The following is a 22530-nucleotide window of genomic DNA, read 5'->3' as shown; positions in this document are numbered from 1 at the left end:
AATCCCAGGGACGGGGGAGCCTAGCGGGCTGCCATCTATGGGGTCGCACAGAGTCTGACACGACTGAAGCAGCTTAGCAGCAGCAGCAGCATTCTACACAGTTGAGTCAAAGCCAATCCTTTTGCCTATAGTACCCACTTGTTTCAGCACATGTGTTGAAAAGTCCATCCTTTCTCTACTGAATTGCCCAGTTGTTGAAAATCAGTTGTCCATATACATGTGGGTGTATTTCTACATTCTCTATTCTGTTCCATTGATCTGTTTGTCTGGCTTTATACTAATGCAAATGCTTTAGACGTATGTCAATTAAATGTCTTGATAATTATACTTTTATGATACAATTAGAAGTCAGGTAATGTTAGTTCTCCACACTCGTTCTTATTTTTTAAAGTTTTTTTGGCTCTACCAGGCTTTGAACGTTTACATGTGATTTTAGAATCAGTTTGTCAAATTCTACAAGAAAGTCATCGGAATTTTCACTGGGATTCCATTGAATCTATATATCGATTTGGGGAAATTGACATCTTAACATAGAAGTAGTCTTCTGACCCTTAGCCATAGTAAGGATCTCCATTTATTTAGTTCTTCCTTAAATTCTCTAACCTTTTTTTGGATTTCAGTGTTCAAGTATTGTACCTTTTTTGTTAGGTTTATCTCAAAATACTTCTTTTTTATGTTATTTTAAATGATATTATTTTACTAATTTCAACATTTATATTGGTTGTTTCCAGAATATACAATTACATTTAATTTTTATATAAATTCTTTTATCCTACAACTTTGCCAAAACCACTTTACTAAAGACTTTTCCTGTAGAGTCCTTCAGACATTTTAACATAATTAAGTCTATAAATAAAGCCAGTTTCTTTTTTCCTTTTCTAGCTGGGTAGGTTTGTTTTTCTTTTCCTTTTACCACTTGATTAGAGTGTTATAATCTCCAGTACAATGTCGGATGGAGGGGGTTTGGGCAAGTATTCTTGCCTTGCTTATGATTCTAATAGGAAAGTATTCATTCTTTCACCATTAAGTGTAATGTTACGTGTGGGTTTTTCATAGATGCCCTTTATCAAGTTAAATTTACTTCTATTCCTGACTTGCTGATTATTTTTTTTTAGTTTATTTTTAAATGAATGGATGTTTGAATATGACCATATGCTTTTCTCAATTAATTGAGATTATTATATGGTGTTTTTATATGGATTATTATATGGTTTATTTTTTTAAGTTATTAATTTTTTATTATGTTTTTTATATTTTATATAATATATAATATTATATACATATAATTTATGGTTTTTAAATTTTGTTTTTAGTTTTTTATATTTTATATACTATATAATATTATATATATATAATATATATTGCTGCTGCTGCTGCTGCTAAGTCGCTTCAGTCATGTCTGATTCTGTGCGACCCCATAGATGGCAGCCCACCAGGCTCCCCCATCCCTGGGATTCTCCAGGCAAGAATACTGGAGTGGGTTGCCATTTCTTTCTCCAATGCATGAAAGTGAAAAGTGAAAGTGAAGTCGCTCAGTTGTTTCCGACTCTTAGCGCCCCCATGGACTGCAGCCTACCAGGCTCCTCCATCCATGGAACTCTCCATGCAAGAGTACTGGAGTGGGGTGCCATTGCCTTCTCCGTAATATATATTATATATATATATTATATAATATAATTATAAATAATTATATTATACTATATTATATTATATATTATTGTATACACAATATACTATTATATATAATATATTATATTATATTAATAATATATTATATTATATATTAGCATATTCTATCAGAGAAGGCAATGGCACCCCACTCCAGTGCTCTTGCCTGGAAAATTCCATGGATGGAGGAGCCTGGTAGGCTGCAGTCCATGGGGTCACGAAGAGTCAGACATGACTGAGCGACTTCACTTTCACTGTTTCCATTCATGCATTGGAGAAGGAAATGGCAACCCAATTCAGTGTTCTTGCCTGGAGAATCCCAGGGACTGAGGAGCCTGGTGGACTGCCATCTTGGGGTCACACAGGTCGGACACAACTGAAGCGACTTAGCAGGAGCAGCAGCAGCAGGATATTGTATTAATATATAATATATACTTAATATAATATATTACATATTATTATAATATATTACTATATTATATTATATATAATATATATTATATAATACATATATTTATATATTATATAGTATTATATATTTTATATATAATATATTATATAAATAATACATAATACTGTAATATATAACACAATAATATAATTATATATAATATTAATATTATATATTATTTGGCTATATTATATATTATATTATTTATATAATAATATTATATTATTATATAATATAATAAGATATAATATATTAATAATATATTATCAGATCAGATCAGTCACTCAGTCGTGTCCTACTCTTTGTGATCCCATGAATTGCAGCACGCCAGGCCTCCCTGTCCCTCACCAACTCCCGGAGTTCACTCAGACTCACATCCATCAAGTCAGTGATGCCATCCAGCCATCTCATCCTCTGTCGTCCCCTCCTCCTCCTGCCCCCAATCCCTCCCAGCATCAGAGTCTTTTCCAATGAGTCAGCTCTTCGCATGAGGTGGCCAAAGTACTGGAGTTTCAGCTTTAGCATCATTCCTTCCAAAGAAATCCCAGGGCTGATCTCCTTCACAATGGACTGGTTGGATCTCCTTGCAGTCCAAGAGACTCTCAACAGTCTTCTCCAACACCACAGTTCAAAAGCATCAATTCTTTGGTGCTCAGCCTTCTTCACAGTCCAACTCTCACATCCATACATGACCACAGGAAAAACCATAGCCTTGACTAGACGGACCTTTGTTGGCAAAGTAATGTCTCTGCTTTTGAATATGCTATCTAAGTTGCTCATAACTTTCCTTCCAAGGAGTAAGCGTCCTTTAATTTCATGGCAGCAGTCATCATCTGTAGTGATTTTGGAGCCCAGAAAAATAAAGTCTGACACTGTTTCCTCTGTTTCCCCATCTAGTTCCCATGAAGTGGTGGGACCGGATGCCATGATCTTCATTTTCTGAATGCTGAGCTTTAAGCGAACTTTTTCACTCTCCACTTTCACTTTCTTTCTTTTTTTTTTTTAATTTTATTTTATTTTTAAGCTTTACATAATTGTTCCACTTTCACTTTCATCAAGAGGCTTTCGAGTTCCTCTTCACTTTCTGCCATAAGGGTGGTGTCATCTGCATATCTGAGGTTATTGATATTTCTCCTGGCAATCTTGATTCCAGCTTGTGTTTCTTCCAGTCCAGTGTTTCTCATGATGTACTCTGCGTATAAGTTAAAAAAACAGGGTGACAATATACAGCCTTGATGAACTCCTTTTCCTATTTGGAACCAGTCTGTTTTTCCATGTCCAGTTCTAACTGTTGCTTCCTGACCTGCATACAAATTTCTCAAGAGGCAGATAAGGTGGTCTGATATTCCCATCTCTTGAAGAATTTTCCACAGTTTATTGTGATCCACACAGTCAAAGGCTTTGGCATAGTCAATATTGTATTACAATTATTATATATAATAACTATATTATATTTTATTATAATATAATTATATATTATAGTATAATATAATATATGTTATATTATATAATAATTATATAATATAATATATAATATTTTAATACATATTTATATATAAATATAAAATATATTATATATTTATATATAAATATATGCATATATATATATAATTTATATATTGGAAAAGGCAATGGCACCGCACTCCAGTACCCTTGCCTGGAAAATCCCATGGACAGAGGAGCCTGGTAGGCTGCAGTCCATGGGGTCGCTAAGAGTCAGACACAACTGAGCGACTTCACTTTCACTTTTCACTTTCATGCATTGGAGAAGGAAATGGCAACCCAGTAGAGTATTCTTGCCTGGAGAACCCAGGGATGGGGGAGCCTGGTGGGCTGCCGTCAATGGGGTCGCACAGAGTTGGACACGACTGAAGTGACTTAGCATAGCATATCATTTACATATATAATATATATGCAATATATATATTTATATATTATTATAGTATAGTATATATTATTCTTATATTACTATATTATTATATTATATATAATATTATATATGTAAAATATAATATAATAATATAATATTATATAATATATAACATATATAATAATATATAATGTATAATAATATAAAATATATTTTATCATATATTATATATATTATATAATATAGATTATATATATAATATTATATATTTTGTATATTATATAATATATGTATAATATTATATCATAATATAATATTATTATACATTATATTAAATGTATTATAATATATAATATATAATATTATATTATATATTTTGTTATTATATATTATATATAACATATATAATACACAATATATATTATATTATATATTATATATTACATATACTATATATTATATATATTATGTTATAATACATAATATATTTAATATTATATAATGTATATAATATATCATAATATATAAAATATAGTATATTGCAATATATTATATTATATTATATTATAAGAAATTATAATATATATTAGTATAATATGATATAATTATATTAATTATAGAATATATATATTAATTATAAATTAATATATTATTATATTATATATTTATATTTACATATATATTTATATATATTTAAATTTGTATATATATACTACATATAAATATATAAATTATATATTTATATATATTATATTTTTATATTTTAGGTTTTATTTATGGTTTTTATGTTTTTTATTTTTTTTTTTTTATTTTTTTATTGAATGATTTTTTATATATGGATTAGTATTTGGGTTATTTTTATATGGTTTTTGTTTTTTATTTTCTTAGTATACTGAAATCACTGATTGATTTTTTTTCTTAAGCCAACTTTTCATTCCTAGGACAAATATCTTTTGTGGCTATGTTTATCATATTACATTTTTTTTACATATTATTTAATTCAATTTGCTAAAATTTTGCTATGACTTTTAAAGTCTATATTCATTGTAGTTATATTTATTTTTTTAAAAGATATTACAAGCGAATTAAAAAAATAAATATAACCACAACCATCATCCCTCATGAATATAGACTTTAAAAGTCATAGCAAAATTTTAGGAAATTGAATTAAATAATATGTGAAAAAAATGTAATATTCTAGCCTCAGTGATGGAGAAGGCAATGGCACCCCACTCCAGTACTCTTGCCTGGAATATCCCATGGATGGAGGAGCCTAGTAGGCTGCAGTCCATGGGGTCATGAAGAGTCAGACACGACTGAGCGACTTCACTTTCACTTTTCACTTTCATGCATTGGGGAAGGAAATGGCAACCCACTCCAGTGTTCTTGCCTGGAGAATCCCAGGGACGGGGGAGCCTGGTGGGCTGCCGTCTCAGGTGTCGCACAGAGTCGGACATGACTGAAGTGACTTAGCAGCAACAGCAGCAGCCGCCTCAGTGAATGATTTGGGAAATAGTCTCTCCTCCAATTTTCCAGAGGAGTTTATGCAGAATTGATAATATTTCTTTCTTAATTATTTTCTGAAATTCACCAGTGAAACCATCTAGGCCTGGAATTTTCTTTTTGGGAAAAATTTTAGCTACAAATTGAATATCTTCCATAGACATTAGGAGTTTTAGGCTATTTCTTTCTGAATGTGCTTTGGCAGCTCATGCCTTTCATCAGATGTGCTGCTTGTATTGAAGTTGTCAATTCTATTAGGGAGAAGTTGGCCAGAATGTTTATCTCAGTATCTGTACAGTCTGTAGTGATGTTACCACTCTTGCTTCTGATGATACACATAATTTATACAGTGTATCTTTATTCTCATGCAATTTGAAACATTTTCTCATTTCTCTTTTGACTTCTGATTTGGCTCATTTCCATCTATGGTATTTCATTTCCAAAATTCAGGATTTTCCCAGATACTGACTTTGTCGTTGATTTCCAATTGACTTTTATGCACTCAGAGGATGCACTTTGTATGGTTGAAATATTTATGTTTTTTGAGATTTATTTTATGACTCAGAATATTTTTCATTCTGATAAATATCTAATATCCACTTGGAGAGAATGTGATCCTCCTGTTGTTGGGGAAAGTGCTATCTTTGACTTTTGATGAGGAGAAAGATAAAGTAGAACATTTTTATCCTCTTTTGGGTGAAAACAGGCCATCTATGCCCCACCAATATGTTTGATATAGAACACGTAGTGCTTTAAAATATCTGTGCTTAGTTGTTCAGTCATGTCCAACTCTTTGCGACCGCATGGACTGTAGACTGCCAGGTTCCTCTGTCCATCGGGATTTTTCAGGCCAGAATACTGGAGTGGGTTGCCATGCCCTCCTCCAAGGGATCTTCCCAACCCAGGGATTGAACCCAGGTCTCCCATATTGCGGGTAGTGAGCTACTAGGGAAGTCCATTAAAAATATCTAAATAACTTTAATATTGAAATACCAGAATGGATTCTCTGCCCAAATTCTAGCTCCCAGGATTCCAGCCTTGAACGACCATGTTAGCAGAATCCCCTGGCCAACATATCCAATCCCAATAAAAAATAGAAAGGAAAAGTGGAGGCCAAGTTTATAATGAGCCTTGGACAGTGCACATAATGTTTATTCTTGACAGTTTTAGGCAGTGGGAGCCACTGAAGAGTAGCAAGGGAGAGCGATGTTGGTTGGTAACTTGACTTGGGACTTGTGTCTGTTTAGATCATTGGAAAGGAGGCAGAGAGATTATTGGAGGCTGGCATCATCATTGGATCACTCACTTCTGGGAGTTTAGGATTTTCCCAGGTATTGGCTTTCTTTTCTAAATATAGTAAACACCATGACATACACCAATATATCCCCTAAGCCTGTCCTCTGAGTTGACAAATATTTAAATATACCTGTTGTGTGTGTGTGTGTTTTGGTAATGGTTCCAGACCAGTGGCTTAGAGTCTCCACAGCAGGTGGCTCTGTTCTTAGCTGCTTAAAGCCTAGATTACAGATAAAGAGGCCATTTCTCCAGCTGGGAAATGTGCTTGCATTCCTCCTGGTTCTAGAGCTCAAGACATTACCTAGGGAACTTTCCTTACAGTTTCTTAAAACTATACAGCATATATGTGGCTTCCTTGGTGGCTCAGTGGTAAAGAATCCTCCTGCAATGCAGGAGATGCAGGTTCAATCCTGGAGTTGGGAAGATCACCTGGAGAAGGAAACAGCAATCCACTCCAGTGTTCTTACCTAGGAAATCTCATGGACAGAGGAGCCTGGCAGGTACAGTCCATGGAGTTGCCAAAAAGTCAGACACAACTTAGCAACTAAATAACACCAAATTCATCTCTCATCCTTCTCTTGACTCAACCACATACACTCCTGTGGAACACACACACTCAATCCCTTCCAGAAATGACTGCGCAAAAGATCCAGCACTCCTTCAAATATGTAAGTTTTCCCTCTTTTCTGGAGCATCTGTTGATTTACACGTGCTAGGTTAGCTATGTCTCAGCCAACCACTTCTGCTGAAAATTCTGACACAGAAGGAAAGAGAAAAACAGGACAACCACAATTTCTTCTCCATTCAGTCTTGCCTCACTTGTTTATTAATAGAATGTATGTGTGTGTCGGGAAGCAAAATAAAAGCAGCAGCGTTAGTTTTGTTCACCATTCCCACTGGTCTAGTATGAGAAAAATACATAAGCATGTACAGCTACGAAATACAGCTTGTGCCACTGGGCTTCATATGAGCTAAATTCTCTTGCATTCCTGCTTAAAACGGGCATTGCACAATGTAGAAATGAGTGGTCAGATCCAAGTTAATGAATTAAAATTTTTTGGTTTTCTTAGAATGACAGTTAAACAGCAAGGGAATAACACCATGACAAGTTGGGAGAGAGAGGCCTCAGCAAAGGGCCAAGCTTTCTATGATAGTACCTTTAACCACCCTTTCTTCTGGATTTTGAACAGAAGGCTCAGTATTTTGATTTTCCACTGGACCACAGGCTGCTGGTCCCTGGAGAGGTCTGATACTCTGGTGGGGGTCACCGTGTTCTTACTCCCACTGCCTGTCTGTTTAGGTTTTCTGCCTCCTGGCCCGGGGCCTCCCATCACTCTCCAGGTGCTGCCCGTCAGACCGGGAGGCCTCCACGCTGCTCGTGTGTGTCTCTACCCAAGTGACAGGGAAGTGAGTTGCCCAGCTTGCTGTGGCCAGGTGTGCTGGGCTGCCTCTACTGCACGTGGCTTTGTGGTCTTCTCTTCTTTAGGGAAAGGATGAGTACAGTAAGGTTAGGTGGAGGCAAGGTCAAGGTCAGCCCCTCTGAATGAGATCCTTTTACTCCACTCAGAATTGCCTGGCGCTTTCTCTAATTATGTGAATGTGGGACAAGCTGGAGCCTTTGGCCCCAGGAAGGTGACCACGCCTGAACAGCTGTTCTTCATGAGGCTTCAGTCCACTGTCTGGCTGTGGCTGGAGTGGGTGAGGAAGAGTTGAGCCCCTTCACTCCAGAATCTAGGACTCCACCCAGTACACCCCTGTGCTGGGGTCTGGGATGTGCCTGAGAAGACGCCTGCAGGTTAAAGGCCAGCATGTCACCACATATCTTTCAGAGAATCCTTGCAGTGCAGAGGAATCAGCCTGGATCAGACACCCAGCATCCATGGGCTGCAGAGCCCCGACTTGAACAAGCTGGCAGCAATCAGTCACAACATGGGTAGGCTCCAGCTTTCTCTGGAGTTGAGGCTAAGAGAGCTCTGATCACCCACCCCTGTTTACCCCGTGGGACTCTTGGATGATTCAACAGAGGTAGGGGCCTGAAGATGCAGAAAGTTGACTGACTGCCAAAGAGGCATGTGGTGTTCAAGTGATTAATCAGAAAAATGAAAGTAATGTTTATAGAGGCATAAACACTCCAGGTATGACCTGCATGTGAGAGACTCCTTAACTAGAGTGAATTTTTTACCTGAGATTGTGGGAAGGAGTTATTTTTGCCCAATTCGACCTGCCTATTTGTGTTGGCACCAAGCCTCTCTGAGAATCCTCTCCCCATCTTTGCTTTTCTTTCAAGGACTAAAGCAAAAGAAAAAAAAAAAAATGGGATTGTGAAATGGAACACAATAGGCCTATGTTCCATTGGCATAGCCAATGGAGTATCACAGGTCTTACTCTCCATTCTGCTTTTTCATTTTAAAAAAGCCCAGAAGTGTGATTCTGCTGAGTACACGTGAGAGGCATGAAAGAGGATCCCCTGGCAGGTGAGGATGCCCCCAGGAGGCTGTGCCCCGATTCAGCTGTGGTGTTTCTGACTCAGTAGGCATAGGCAGCTACTTAGGGGATAATGAAAGTTTTACTCATATCTGTTTGTGTATGGAAAAAATTGCCAATTAAATAGTGAATTTTGGTTGTGAAAATAGGCACAGGAAGCAGAGAGCTCTCTCCTGAAATGTCATTCTAGACAAAGCCAGCTGCTACTGCTGCTAAGTCACTTCAGTCGTGTCCGACCCTATGTGACCCCATAGATGGCAGCCCACCAGGCTCCCTTGTTCCTGGGATTCTCCAGGCAAAAACACTGGAGTGGGTTGCCATTTCCTTCCCCAATGCATGAAAGTGAAAAATGAAAGTGAAGTCTCTCAGTCCAACTCTTAGCAACCCCATGGACTGCAGCCTACCAGGCTCCTCTGTCCATGGGGTTTTCCAGGCAAGAGTACTGGAGTGGGGTGCCATTGCCTTCTCCAAGACAAAGCCAGAACCCTCTACAAACATCTCCATCATTACGAACCTGAAGATTTGGTATTTAATTAAGGTTTCTTTTTTTGATACAAAGTATGATAGCAAACTTTATTGAGTACTTATTTATGGGTGAGATGATCTTTTTCTCTTTCTACTTTCTTTTTCTAAAGTTATTTTTTTAATTTAAATTGATTTACAATATTGTCTTAGTTTCAGGTGTACAACACAGCGATTCAGATATATATTCTTTCCCCTTATAGTTTTCTTTTCAGATTCTTTCCCCTTATAGTTAGGTTATTATAGAATATTGAACAGAGTTCCCTGTGCTATACAGTGGGTTTTTGTTGCTTAATTATTTTACATCTAGTAGTGTATATAGGTAACAGGTTTCTTAAGCTACAATAGCTTGAAAACAAAAATAATGTCCAGGGCTTCCCTGGTGGCTCAGTGGTAACGAATCTGCCTGCCAATGTCGAAGACACGGATTCAGTTCCTGGCCCAGGAAGATTCCCACATGCCATGGAGCAACTAGACCCATGAGCCACAGCCGCTGAGCCTGTGTTCCAGAGCCCCCGTGCCGCAGCTACTGAAGCCTGCACGCCCTAGAGCCAGGCTCCACAGAGAAGCCAGGTCATGAGAAGCCCATACGCCACTACTGGAGAGGAGCCCTGCCTCGCTGCAGCTAGAGAAAAGCCTGTGCAGAGCAAAGACCCAGCAAAGTCAAAAATAAGATAAAGAAGTGAAAATTTTTATACATAGTGTCTAACCAGCACCCAACACTGAAGTACCTAAATATGTAAAAGATACTAACAGAACTAATAGGAGAAATAAACAAAGGGCAATGGGTCCAAATTTCCAGTTATTAGATGAATGGGCTCTGAACATGTACAGTACAGCATGGTGATTAATAGTTAACGTTACTGAATTGTATATTTGAAAATTACTGAGAGATTAGATCTTAAAATTTCTCACTGTACAGATGAAAAATTGCGACAATAGGAGGTGATATTAACTCACCTCGTAGCCGTAATTATTTTGCTATATATGTGTACATCAAGTCATTGCACTGTACACCTTAAACTTACACAATGTTGTATATCCACTGTATCTCAATGAAGCTGGAAAAAAAATGCCTTAGTAGCAAGTGAGAATGCTCCTGCCCATTACCTCTAAAAGACTCCAAGCCATCTGTTGCTCTGGGACTCTCCCAAGGGTGCTCTTGTACTGTTTGGATCGGTACTTCTGCACACATGGTGCCCTCTCCCTGGGCCTCTTCTGCAGCTCTGTCCCTCCTCGGTGCTGGTAGGGTGCTGGTCCCTCCTAGGTTGCATTGCTGTTAGGTCCTCTCTTGAGCTCCTGCCTCAAAGCCCTGTGGTTCAGATGCTGCTGCCTCTTAGACCTGCCAGTGTCACAGCGACCCTGAGGTCTGACCCAGTCAAGTCAGGATCCTGACACTGGGGAGGTTCAGAGACATCCCCAACCCCATTGATGACAGAACCTCCCCTCTGGCTAATCCTGTGCTTCCTCCCCTCCGTTCTCAGGGTGAGCCCCTCCTAGGAGGTTCCTCAACTCCTCATCAGCTGTGACCCCTCGAGGCCACCCCTGTCCACCCTTGTATCCAGACTGGCCCTATGCTGGAGGCAAACCCAGTGCAGATCCTGGTGGGGAGCCGTCCTGCATTGTAAATGTTGGGAATACAAGATTACAGAAAACCTGTTCCTTCCTCTTTCTTCCCCTTGATAAATCTAGCCCATAGACACAGGAAAAATATGAAACTATCACTTTGGGAAGGAGGTTATGAGTCAGCCCAAGAAACCAATAATATTCAAAATGAAATTAGGAATCTAGAAATATTATTATATTTCTTTGGCTGGATCCCTCCACTCTCAAATTATGTTAAATAACAGTTTCTAATACACAGGAAAGTATAAACGAACATGAAATGCTGCTCACTCCAGCTCTGGCTTTGGAAATGACATCAGAATGAGTGATACTGAACTAAGTACCATTGACAGATAGTCTTATTTGTAAACTAGATGGAGGAGCCTGGTAGGCTATATAGTCCATGGGGTCGCGAGGAGTCAGACACGACTAAGCGACTTCACTTTCACTTTTCACTTTCATGCATTGGAGAAGGAAATGGCAACCCACTCCAGCGTTCTTGCCTGGAGAATCCCAGGGACGGGGGAGCCTGGTGGGCTGCTGTCTATGGGGTAGCACAGGGTCGGACACGACTGAAGCGACTTAGCAGCAGCAGCAGCGGCAGCAGCATGTTCTGAACCATCAGTTGAGTTAAAACCTGTCAAGTTCTCAAAGGCAAAAATCAAGTCAGAACAGACATCAGCCTAGGTCAGAAAATCCTCTTTAATCAAAATTCCAAGGATGCATATCCTGAGGGGGCTCACATTTCTAGAAAACAATGCAAGGAAGAACCACTTGCATGACCCTTGTGTGGGTTTGGGTATAGGTGTGATGTTGCCTAAATTCAGGGGCTGAACATCTTGACCAAGAGACTCAGAGATGCTTCCTCTTAATGAGGCGTGAGGAGAGAACACAGCTTTTAGTATGATCTCACCAGGAGATAAATTATGACAGCTGGTGGCTAAAATACAAGCTCTGTGGCAAAGCGGTAGGAAAGCCAGACCTACACATTCTCTCCATTTGCCACTTGGCAGTGTGTTCTGCACACATTTGCTGACAAACAGGAAGGGCGGCAACCGCCTCTGTGTTGAACAGATCACAGAGCAATTGGGCACCAGACATAGATTAGAGCAATTGTCTTCACATAACGGCAGAGAATATAGGGTCTTTAATAAGGTTTCCTGAGCTCAAATCCTTAGTCTGTGTGACCTGAGGCTATTTAGTTAACTCCCTAGATGCTTAGATTTTCCATCCCTAAAGTGGGGACAACAATAGTCCCCATCTTTTGGGTCACTTTAAACATTGTGTAATTAGTGCTGTTGATGCATTGAACATAGTACTTTGCTCCTAGTAACTGTCATTAAGTGTTATCTATAAATATGGATGGTGACTGCAGCCATGAAATTAAAAGATGCGTGCTCCTTGTAAGAAAAGCTATGACAAACCTAGACAGTGTATTAAAAAGCAGAGGCATCACTTTGCCAACAAAGGTCCAGATAGCCAAAGTTATGGTTTTTCCAGTAGCCATGTACAAATGTGCGAGTTGAACTATAGAGAAGGCTGAGTGCCAAAGAATTGATGCTTTCAAACTGTGGTGCTAGAGAAGACCCTTAAAAGTCCCTTGGACAGCAAGGAGGTCAAGCCAGTCAATCCTAAAGAAAATCAACCCTGAGTATTCATTGCAAGGACTGATGCTGAAGCTGAATTTCCAATACTTTGTCCACCTGATGGAAAAGCCAACTCATTGGAAAAGACATTGATGCTGTGAAAGATTGAAGGCAGAAAGAGAAGGGGACAACAGAGGATGAGATGGTTGGATGGCATCTCTGACTCAATGAACATGAGTTTAAGCAAGCTCCAGAAGATGGTGAAGGATGATGAAACCTGACGTGTTAGAGTCCATCGGGTCACAAAGAGTCTGACACGACTTAGTTACTAAACAACAACAAATGACTATGGTTAATAATTCAATCAGTATATACCTGTTGTCTGGCTATCATTAGAAGAGAGAGAAGACAGATGCGTGTCTTCTGGCAGGTGCTGGAGGCTGGTCTGAAGGGAACACCCTGGGATGGGGCAGTTCCCAGATTTGCGATTCTGAGACTCAGTGTATGTGATCCTCTCCCAGGGCCTCACCAGGAACAGGCCAGAAACAACCACTTCGTGCCTAATCCAATCGTGGGTCCATCCCATCTCTGTCGGTTCCTATCCTGGCTCCTATTTTGCCAACGAACTCTCCAGTTTGGAGGCAGTATAAATCCCAGCCCCTTTCCACCTCTTGAGAATTCCAGTGAGTCCGAACCCCTGACCTGCATGTCTTCTTCAATTGTTATTTCCTGACATTTCCTTGTGGATCCTGTGCCTTGGGTGAAGGTCTGATGGCTACTCAGGTGGAATTAAGCCTAATAGGGAGCAATAGATTAGCTGCTGCTGCTGCTAAGTTACTTCAGTCATGTCCAACTCTGTGTGACCCCATAGACGGCAGCCCACCAGACTTCCCCACCCCTGGGATTCTCCAGGCAAGAATGAACACTGGAGTGGGTTGCCATTTCCTTCTCCAATGTGTGAAAGTGAAAGTGAAGTCAAGTCGCTCAGTCATGTCTGACTCTTCGAGACCCCATGGACTGCAGCCTACCAGGCTCCTCTGTCCATGGGATTTTCCAGGCAAGAGTACTGGAGTGGGTTGCCATTGCCTTCTCTGACAGATTAGCTACAAAGAGCTGTTTTCAAGAGCTCCCTGTTAAAAGAACAGGCTACAGAAGGAGAGGGCTCAAGTCTCTGAAGAAACATTGAAGCCACTTCCCAATCCTTCTTGTGCTTGGCCTCACGCATAAATTATTACTTTGGAAAAAATATACTGTCATTTTTTAAAAGAAGGATTGACACTCTACAAGGGGCTTCCAGGTGGTGCTAGTGTTAGAGAACCTGCCTGCCAATGTAGGAGATGTAAGAGACATGGGTTTGATCCCTGGGTCAGGAAGATCCCCTGGAGGAAGACATGGCCACCCACTCCAGTATTTTGCCTGGAGAATTCCATGGACAGAGGAGCCTGGCCTTGCTATGGTCCATAGAGTCACAAAGAATTGGACACGACTGAGTGACTTAACACAAACACTACACAACACTCTACAAACAGACCTTTTATTAGTCACTGATTTCTTAGATATGGCCCAAGCAACAAGAGGAAAATAAATTGAACTTCATAAAAAATAAAATATTCTGTGCTTCAAAAGATACCATCAAGGGTGTGAAAGAAGAAACATAGGAAACAAATTTATGGTTACCAAAGGGGGAGGGAAGGAAAGAAAAAAAGTGAAGTTGCTCAGCTGTGTCCGACTCTTATCGAGGGAAGGGAAGGGAAGGGAGATAAATTAGGATTTTGATAATAGCAAATGCAAACTACTATATGTAAAATAGATAAACTACAAGGTCGTGGGCTTCGCTGGTGGCTCAGTTGGTAAAGAATCTCCCTGCAAGGCAGGAGACACCAGTTCAATTCCTGGGTCAGAAAGGTCCCCTGGAGAAGGGATAGGCTACCCACTCCAGTATTCTTGGGCTTCCTTGGTGGCTCAGGTGGTAAAGAATCCACCAGCAATGCAGGAGACCTGGGTTCAATCCCTGGGTTGGGAAGATCCCCTGGAGAAGGGAATAGCTACCCACTCCATTATTCTTGCCTGGAGAATTCCACGGACAGAGGAGCCTGGAAGGTACAGTCCATGGGGTTGCAAAGAGTCAGACACAACCGAGCAACTTCACTTTCAACAAGGTCCTATTGTAGAGCACATGGGACTATATTCAATATTCTGTAATAAGCCATAATGAAAAAGAATATGTATACATATGTATAACTAATCATTTTGCTGTAAACAGGGACTAACACAACTCTATAAATCAACTATGTTTAGATTTAAAAAGAAGAGTGTGAAAGAATAACCCAAAGGAGAAAACATTTTCAAATCACATATATGATAAGAGATTTGTATGTAGATTATATAAATAATTCTCACAGCTCAAAAATATAAAGGCAAACAACCTAACTTTCAAAATAGGCAAAGAACTTGAATCACACTTCTCTAAAGAAGATATACAAATAGCAAAAGAAAAAAACACATGAAAATTTTTTCAACATCATGTCATTAGGGAAATGAAAATCAAAACCTCAGTGAGATAACGTTTCATACCCACTAGGATGGCTAGAATCAAAGACAGATATTAACACATGTTGCTGGGGATATGGAGGAACTGGAACCCTCATTCATTGCTGGTGGGATTGGAAAATGATGCAACCACTTTGTAAAAAACGTTTGGCAGTTTCTCTTAGGGTTGAACCCAGAGTCATCATATGGTCAGCAATTCCACTCTTAGAAATACACGAAAAAGGAAAACTTGTCCACACAATGGATGTAAACTCTTTGAGATTTTTTTCAATAGTAAACGCTACAGTACCACACAATCCACAGTTGATTGAATGCTTGATGCAAAGGCTCGGATACAGAGTGCCCTCCCTCATGTGTGGAGGGCCAACTGTAAATTATACTCACATGTCCCACTGTGAGAAGGGCTGGGAACCCTAGGACCCACGTTACATGTGGTTCTATGTGAATGTTCATAGAAGTATTATTCATGATAGACAAAAAGTGAGACCACTTACATGTTTATCAACAAAATGTGGTCTATCCAAGCACAAGAATCTTAATTTACCATAAAAAGGAATGAAATTCTGTCATATGCTACAACATGGGTGAACCTGGAACATAATAAGTCAAAGAAGCCAGACACAAAAGGCTGTATTATTTCATGAGTGCATTTCTACGAAATGTCCTAAGTAGGTAGACCCATAGAGACATAAAGGTGAGTGACTCTGAGGGGGGTTAGGAGGTGGGGAGCAGGGAGAAAATGCTTGCAGACATAGGGTTTCCCTGGGATGATAACCACGCTATGAATTTAGGTAGTGGGGATGGCTGGGCACCTCTGCGTATAACTAGACAACTCTATGACCACTGGATTGCGTACTTGGCATTGGGATTCTAGCTCAGTAAAAATCAAGGACTCCACATCAGTGTGTTTTTGAGTTACTGGTGTCAGTTGATGATCTCACGTGAAATACATTCTGTTTAAATAACTTACCATCCGAAAAGAAATGATTAAATCTGAGCCTGAAGCAAATGTGAGCCCTCATGGGGAGACAGTGAGGTCCGGAGCCTGGTCTTCTTGAAAGGACACCAGTGACTTAGAGCCAAGGCCCCACCCTCGTGAACTCACCGAATCTACGGTACCCTTGGGAAGGCCCCATTCCCAAACAGTCGCACTGGGGACTAAGGCTTCCACCGGGATTTTGAGGAGACAATTCAGTCCATGTTGTACTCAAAGTAAACATGCAGTTCCGTATGTAAATTGGTGTTAATCATACGGTATGCTAGTTTTTTCTTTTTTAGTATTTATTACCCTTACTTTTGATGTAATTTACTTACTTGTGTACAATTTTTTTTCTTGACATATAGATGATTGTTTCAGGTATACAGCAAAGTGACTGTTATATATATTTATATATGTATCTATTCTTTCTCAGATTCTTCTCCATTATAATTTATGACAAGATACCAAGATACTGACTACAGTTCCCTGTGCTGGTATGCTATTTTTTTTCTTTTTTAGTATTTATTACCCTTACTTTTAATGTAATTTACTTACATGTTAGTTCATATAATTAAATTTTTTATTGACTTACAGTTGATTTACAGTGCTTTGGATGTACAGCAAAGTGACTCAGTTATACATATATAAACCCATTCTTTTTCAGATTCTTTCCCACTGTAGGTTATTACAAGATACAGACCATAGGTCCCTGTTGTTGTTTAGTCACTTGTGTCCGGCTCTCTGCGACCTCATGGACTGCAGCACGCCAGGCCTCCCTGTCCTTCACCGTCTCCCGGAGCCTGCTCAAGCTCATGTCCATTGAGTCAGCGATGCCATCCAACTATCTCATCCTCTGTCATCCCCTTCTCCTCCTGCCTTCAATCTTTCCCAACATCAGGGTCTTTTTCTAATGAGTTGGCTCTTTGCATCAGGTGGCCAAAGTATTGGAGCTTCAGCTTCAGCATCAGTCCTTGCAATGAATATTCAGGGCTGATTTCCTTTAGTTCCTGTGTTGTATTAAACACATAGCTCCCCGTGTTATATTAAAATTGCATTATCAGACCTGGTAAACCTGGATTTGCCTCTGATGACTTTTATTTCACAAAGGCAGAAACAAAAGTTTAGAACGAGAAATGACTCACCCTTAGTGATTTTACTATGAGTGAGGTTAAGGTTAGTATGTTTGACTCTAAATCCTAGCTTCCCAGTTGGCGCTAGTGGTAAAGAACCCCCTGATAATGCAGGACAAGAGACACAACCCAGACATTTTCCCTGGGTTGGGAAAATCCCCTGGAGGCAGGCATGGCAACTCACTCCAGTGTTCTTGACTGGAGAATCCCATGGACAGAGGAGCCTGGCAGGCTGCAGTCCATAAGTCTGAAAGAGTTGGATATGACTGAAGAAACTTGGCAGCCCATTCACTCCCTGGGGTAGCAGCCCCTGACTCTCTGCGAAGTTGTTGTAAATGCAGACTCTCTGGAACCGTTGGAGCAGGAGTTGCATTTTAACACAATTCCCAGGGGCATCTTGAGTGTATTCTAGTTTGGGAAGCCCCACTCTAAGCTGAGCTGCTTCCTAATGAGTTTGTTTCATGTACATTCTTCTTTTCCTCAAAAGGGATGCGGAGTAGCTGGAGGGACTCTGGGTATTCCAGGCACCCTGCCTGGAGGCCAGGGCTGACTGCATGGCCTGAGTGGGCACTGAGGGCTTTTCCTGCCAAGGGTAGAGGGGAGCTCTGGGTGCAGACATAGCAGCAAAGCAGGGAGGTGGCGTCAGGGCAAGGAAAGGGAGACCTAGAGGTGGCCTCACACTCTGGGTCACAGCAGCAGGGCTAGCGCCCTCTCCTTGCATCCAGAGCTGCCTCGTGGCCATCCAGAGCCACAGCTGGGAGCAGCTAGGGACAGCTGGCACAGCAACACCAAGCGTGGTGTGCAGGCCTCAGAGCAGGCACTCAGCCATGCCCCACACAGCAAAGCAGCAAAGGTCAGCTTTCCTGCAATACTTAGGAAGGTGAGATGGGGTGGCTGGCCTGATGTGCGGGAACCCAACCCCCAACCCTGTCTTCAGCAACCTCTTGGTGGGTGATGGCAGTTTGAGAAAGGCCAGGGTGGGAGCAGTCACAGCAAAAACTGACAAAGCCTTCAAATTGCGGCTTTTTTTGGTGCCATTTTAAAGATTTATCAGCACATCCCTGGATATTTACAATGCCCCAAATAAGACATTAAATGATAGTTAATATCTCCAAAGGTTCTAATTTATTCAGGGAAACTTAACAGACTATGCAGGAAAAGAACAGCAGGGAAACCTGCTCCCCCTGCATGCAAGTGTGCATTTGCTATAGAAGCTCCATAAGCAAACTCAGGAGCGTGTCCTGCTCAGGGTGCCACAAGGGCAGAGCCCCTGCCCTCAGACTCTTAGCCCTCACCTATTGCGGTTCCCACGCTGGGTCTGGAAACGTTGAGCCTCCACCTGGCACTTCAGTCTGGCTCCAAGGAAAAATGGTCAGCTGGCTCCCCTCCTCACACAATGACTGGCTTATGGCAGATACTGCAAAGTATCCTTTGAACTGGGGCTTCCCTGGTGGCTCAGATGGTGAAGAATCTGCCTGAAGTGCAGGAGACCTGGGTTTGATCCCTGGGTTGGGAAGATCTCCTGGAGAAAGGAATGGCTTCCCACTCTAGCATTCTTGCCTGGAGAATTGGGCTACAGTCCATGGGGTCACAAAGAGTTGGACAGGATTGAGTGACTAACACGCCACATCAACAGCATTCTGCGAGCTGCACGATGTTGGACCACATCTCTACGCAGGTGGGTTTGCAGGGATCCCCATGGTAAAGGAAGTTTGGATTGCAAACAGAGAACTGGCCCCCAAGCTGACCCAGGAGGCTGCCAGGCTGGCCCAAGTCTTCCCTAAAGCCTTGGGCGCTCAGCCCATCATTCCTGGGACAAGTCTGACCCTGCCCTCATGACATCTCTCACCAGTCCTCACCCTTCACCCCACTCCGGGTTAAGTAAATGTGCCTGCAGGGTTTCAGGGTCTGAGACGCCTGGTGGCCCTCCTGGAATCAGAGGTGTCCAGGTCTCTGGGTCTTTCTGGGCCTTTACTCTAGAGCAATTTGAACATCACACTGAAGGTGGGACACTGCCTCCTTCTATTCATCTTTCCCGGATGTTGTGTCCCTGAGAGACAGCTACCTGCTATGACCCCCTTCTCCATTGGGAACACTGGTCTATTCCTCCTTCTCCCCCCGCCCCAATTCCTCCTGCGGCCTTTCCAGGCCTTCCAGTGAGCTGCACCCCCACCTGCCCCCTCAGCAGGATCCAGACAGGGATCTCTAGCCCCTCCCAGGCTGCCCTTTCTTACGTGGCTTCCTGAGTAAGAGTGAGGAGGGAACCAGAGATCCTGAGGAGGAGTCCTTGATCCCCACACCAAGAGGGGGAAGGCTTAGGAGAGATTCACTCATTCAGCGCACCCTGCATTTATCAGGCATCCCGTCTACCTGCCAGACTGTCCTAAATGCTGGGGGTCCATTGATACACGAAACAGACAAAGGCTCGACACTCACTGAGATCACATTCTAGGGAAGAAGACAGATGGCCAGAAAAGAACAAAATGTGCCAAATATGGCTATATATTTATATTCCATTGATTTATAATGTTTACACCTGTAATTGTTTATATAAACAAAGTTCACAGACACATTCATATATAGAAGCAAAATTTTATCTATAATGAAAACATAAACAGCTATTTGTAAATACAAATATTTAAAATAAGCAAGCAACAAATCTATATTTAAAAATATATATTAAAAACGTATGCTATATACAAATAGATAAATTCTTAGAATAAAAATAACTCAGGGCATGCAGAGCAATACTAAGTCTGTATTTCGCACACAGTGCTCCTGGAGGGCTTGCCTGGGGAGGTGGCATCTGAGCAGGGACCACAGGGTGGAACTGGAAATGACACCGCAGAGCATCCCAGGCAGATGCCTGAGGTGGACAGAATGGGAAGGCAGAGCTGCAGCGTGGTGGGCTCTGAGGCTGTGCGCTCTGGGTGGGCGCCCAGGCCTGAGTACCTAAGGCCTTTCAAGTCCCAGCAAGGATTTCCCATTCTGTATCTAGACCGGTCTCTCCCCTTCCTTAAGGGGAAAGCTGGAGGGCAGCGGGAGGAAGGCTCAGGCAGGCCTCTGGATTCCTCATCCCAGTTTTAGACTCAAAGGAACGCCTCCTTTAACACCCAGCACAGCAGGCTCACTTACTCATATTTTATTCTAGTCCTTGGAACCCCACGGAAGAGTCATTTTTGTAAATCAGACTTTCGCACTAGCCCAGATCCCTTTTGTGGCTTTGGGTTAGAAGGAGTGTGGGGTGAAGCTCAGAAGATCTGGGGTCTCTGGCTGGCCTGCTCTGGGCCCCACATGGGCTGCCTGTGCTGGCGTTTCTGCCCGCGGCCCCTTGAATCCATCACCGGCAGCGCGACCGCAGCACCTGTCTAACAACCCGAGCTCCCAGGAGCAAGGCTGGGCCGGCTCCAGGGCCCACAACTTCCAATACCTGACCCGGTGGAGCCCGAATTTGCCTTTCTCACAGGTTCCCAGGTGCGGCAGGTCAGGAAGGCACGTAGAGACCCACCGCACCAGTGCCGCTGCCCGGAAGGAGGTTCTGGGTTCCAGGGCGGCGAGGCTGACACCGCTCACTCTTAACGCTCCGACGTCCTCCCGTCGGTCCGCCCACCTCGTCCTGCCCGAAAGGCTGCCAGGTGCTTCCCCCTCCGCAGCTCCTCCCCGCCCCCGCGCGGCGCGCTCCCGGGACCCCCACGCGCCAGGAGACCAGTGCCCTCCCTCCCGGGAGCAGAGGCCCGGGGAAGCAGGCGGCGGCGAAGCGGGTATCTTCTCGGGCCCCGCTGGCGCCCGGCCCCCGCCCCGGACGCGCGCCGCTGGCAGAGCCGGCCGCTCCGGAGGCGCGCGGCAGCGGGGGCGGTGCTCCCGGGGGCGCGGCGCACCTTGCTCCCGGCACCCCCGCCCCGCGTCGGCCCCTCCCCGCGGGCCCGCGCCCCCGCCTGCCTGGGTCTGTTCCAGCCCCTTCTGCCGTTCCGGCCGGGCGGCTGTCCTCCGCCGGCCCGCGACGGAGGACGATGGGTCAGCGCGGAAAAAGTGAATGAGGGCCGCGGCGGCGACTGCGAGCGCCTGACTCGCGGGGCCCGAGCGCCGCCCGCGCCCCGCCTCGCCCGCAGACTCCATGGACGCGTTGCGAGCCTCGGCGGCCAAGCCCCCGACCGGGTAAGCCGCCCCGGGCTCCCCTCGCCGCGGACGCCGGCGCCCGCGCGGCGTGCACTCGGGACGGGGCGCCCCTTTCGGGGCCGCGAGCCCGCGCCCGGCGGGGGAAGGGAGTTGTGTACTTTGTGCGCCCAGGTCGTTGCCCGGGGTAACAGTGTCAGCCCGCGGCCCCGGCGCTTTTCGCGTGTGTGCGTTTGTGTGCGCGCTCCTTTTGGGATTGTGCGCTCCCTTTTGGGGGTCCCCGCGGGCGGAGCCCCACGAACTTTCCCTGCCACCCGCGAGGGCTCCCCCTGCGGGAGGGGAGGAAGGCGGTGGAGACCCGGCCGGGCCCCCAGCCCTGTCGCTGACTTGCCCCTTGGGTGACTGTGTTCCAGTCTGTCATCCCGCCCCACCGTCCGCTCCTCCTCCCCCTAAAAGGAAGGAGAACAGGGTCCGAGCACCCAGAGGCGCCTAGGTGCCGCGGTCTCAGGAAGGCTGTGTACAGGGCATTGCCCTGGAGGTTTTCTGCTGCTCCCCTCCCTAGCTGACTTTTCGGGGCTCCTCGGTACAGGGCACTGGCAAGTGAACCGGGCCCGCCCCGGGGACCCCAGCATATCACTAAAGTGGGGGCTCCCATCCCTGCGTGCGCGGCCGATCCTCTTGCCCAAACCTTCGCGGGGTCTGTTTTACATCCCACAACTCGTGTGTGCGGATTACAGGTCAGGTTCGTATTCTATTCGCTGAAAGAGTAACTT

The 22530-nt window shown here is 43.3% G+C and overlaps 1 protein-coding gene across 6 annotated transcripts in view; it reads left to right on the top strand.

Annotated features, from left to right (window-relative positions):
- The first annotated feature begins 21626 nt into the window (after positions 1-21626).
- Positions 21627-22530, top strand: part of COBL (cordon-bleu WH2 repeat protein) — a 296069-nt gene continuing 295165 nt past the window's right edge. For all 6 annotated transcript variants that reach the window (XM_086398048.1, XM_086398045.1, XM_086398041.1 and 3 more), the window contains exon 1: positions 21627-21799. In XM_086398048.1, coding sequence (XP_086254174.1) covers positions 21759-21799 — 41 coding nt within the window. In that variant the 5' untranslated portion in view covers positions 21627-21758. The remainder of the gene's footprint in view (positions 21800-22530) is intronic.

Source organism: Bos grunniens, chromosome 4 (genome assembly GCF_055505025.1).
Source record: "Bos grunniens cultivar Pamir isolate PY7600 chromosome 4, Bosgru_T2T1.0, whole genome shotgun sequence".
Lineage (NCBI taxonomy): Eukaryota > Metazoa > Chordata > Mammalia > Artiodactyla > Bovidae > Bos > Bos grunniens.
Note: the sequence above shows the minus strand (reverse complement) of the source record. Positions and strands in the feature narration are given on the sequence as shown.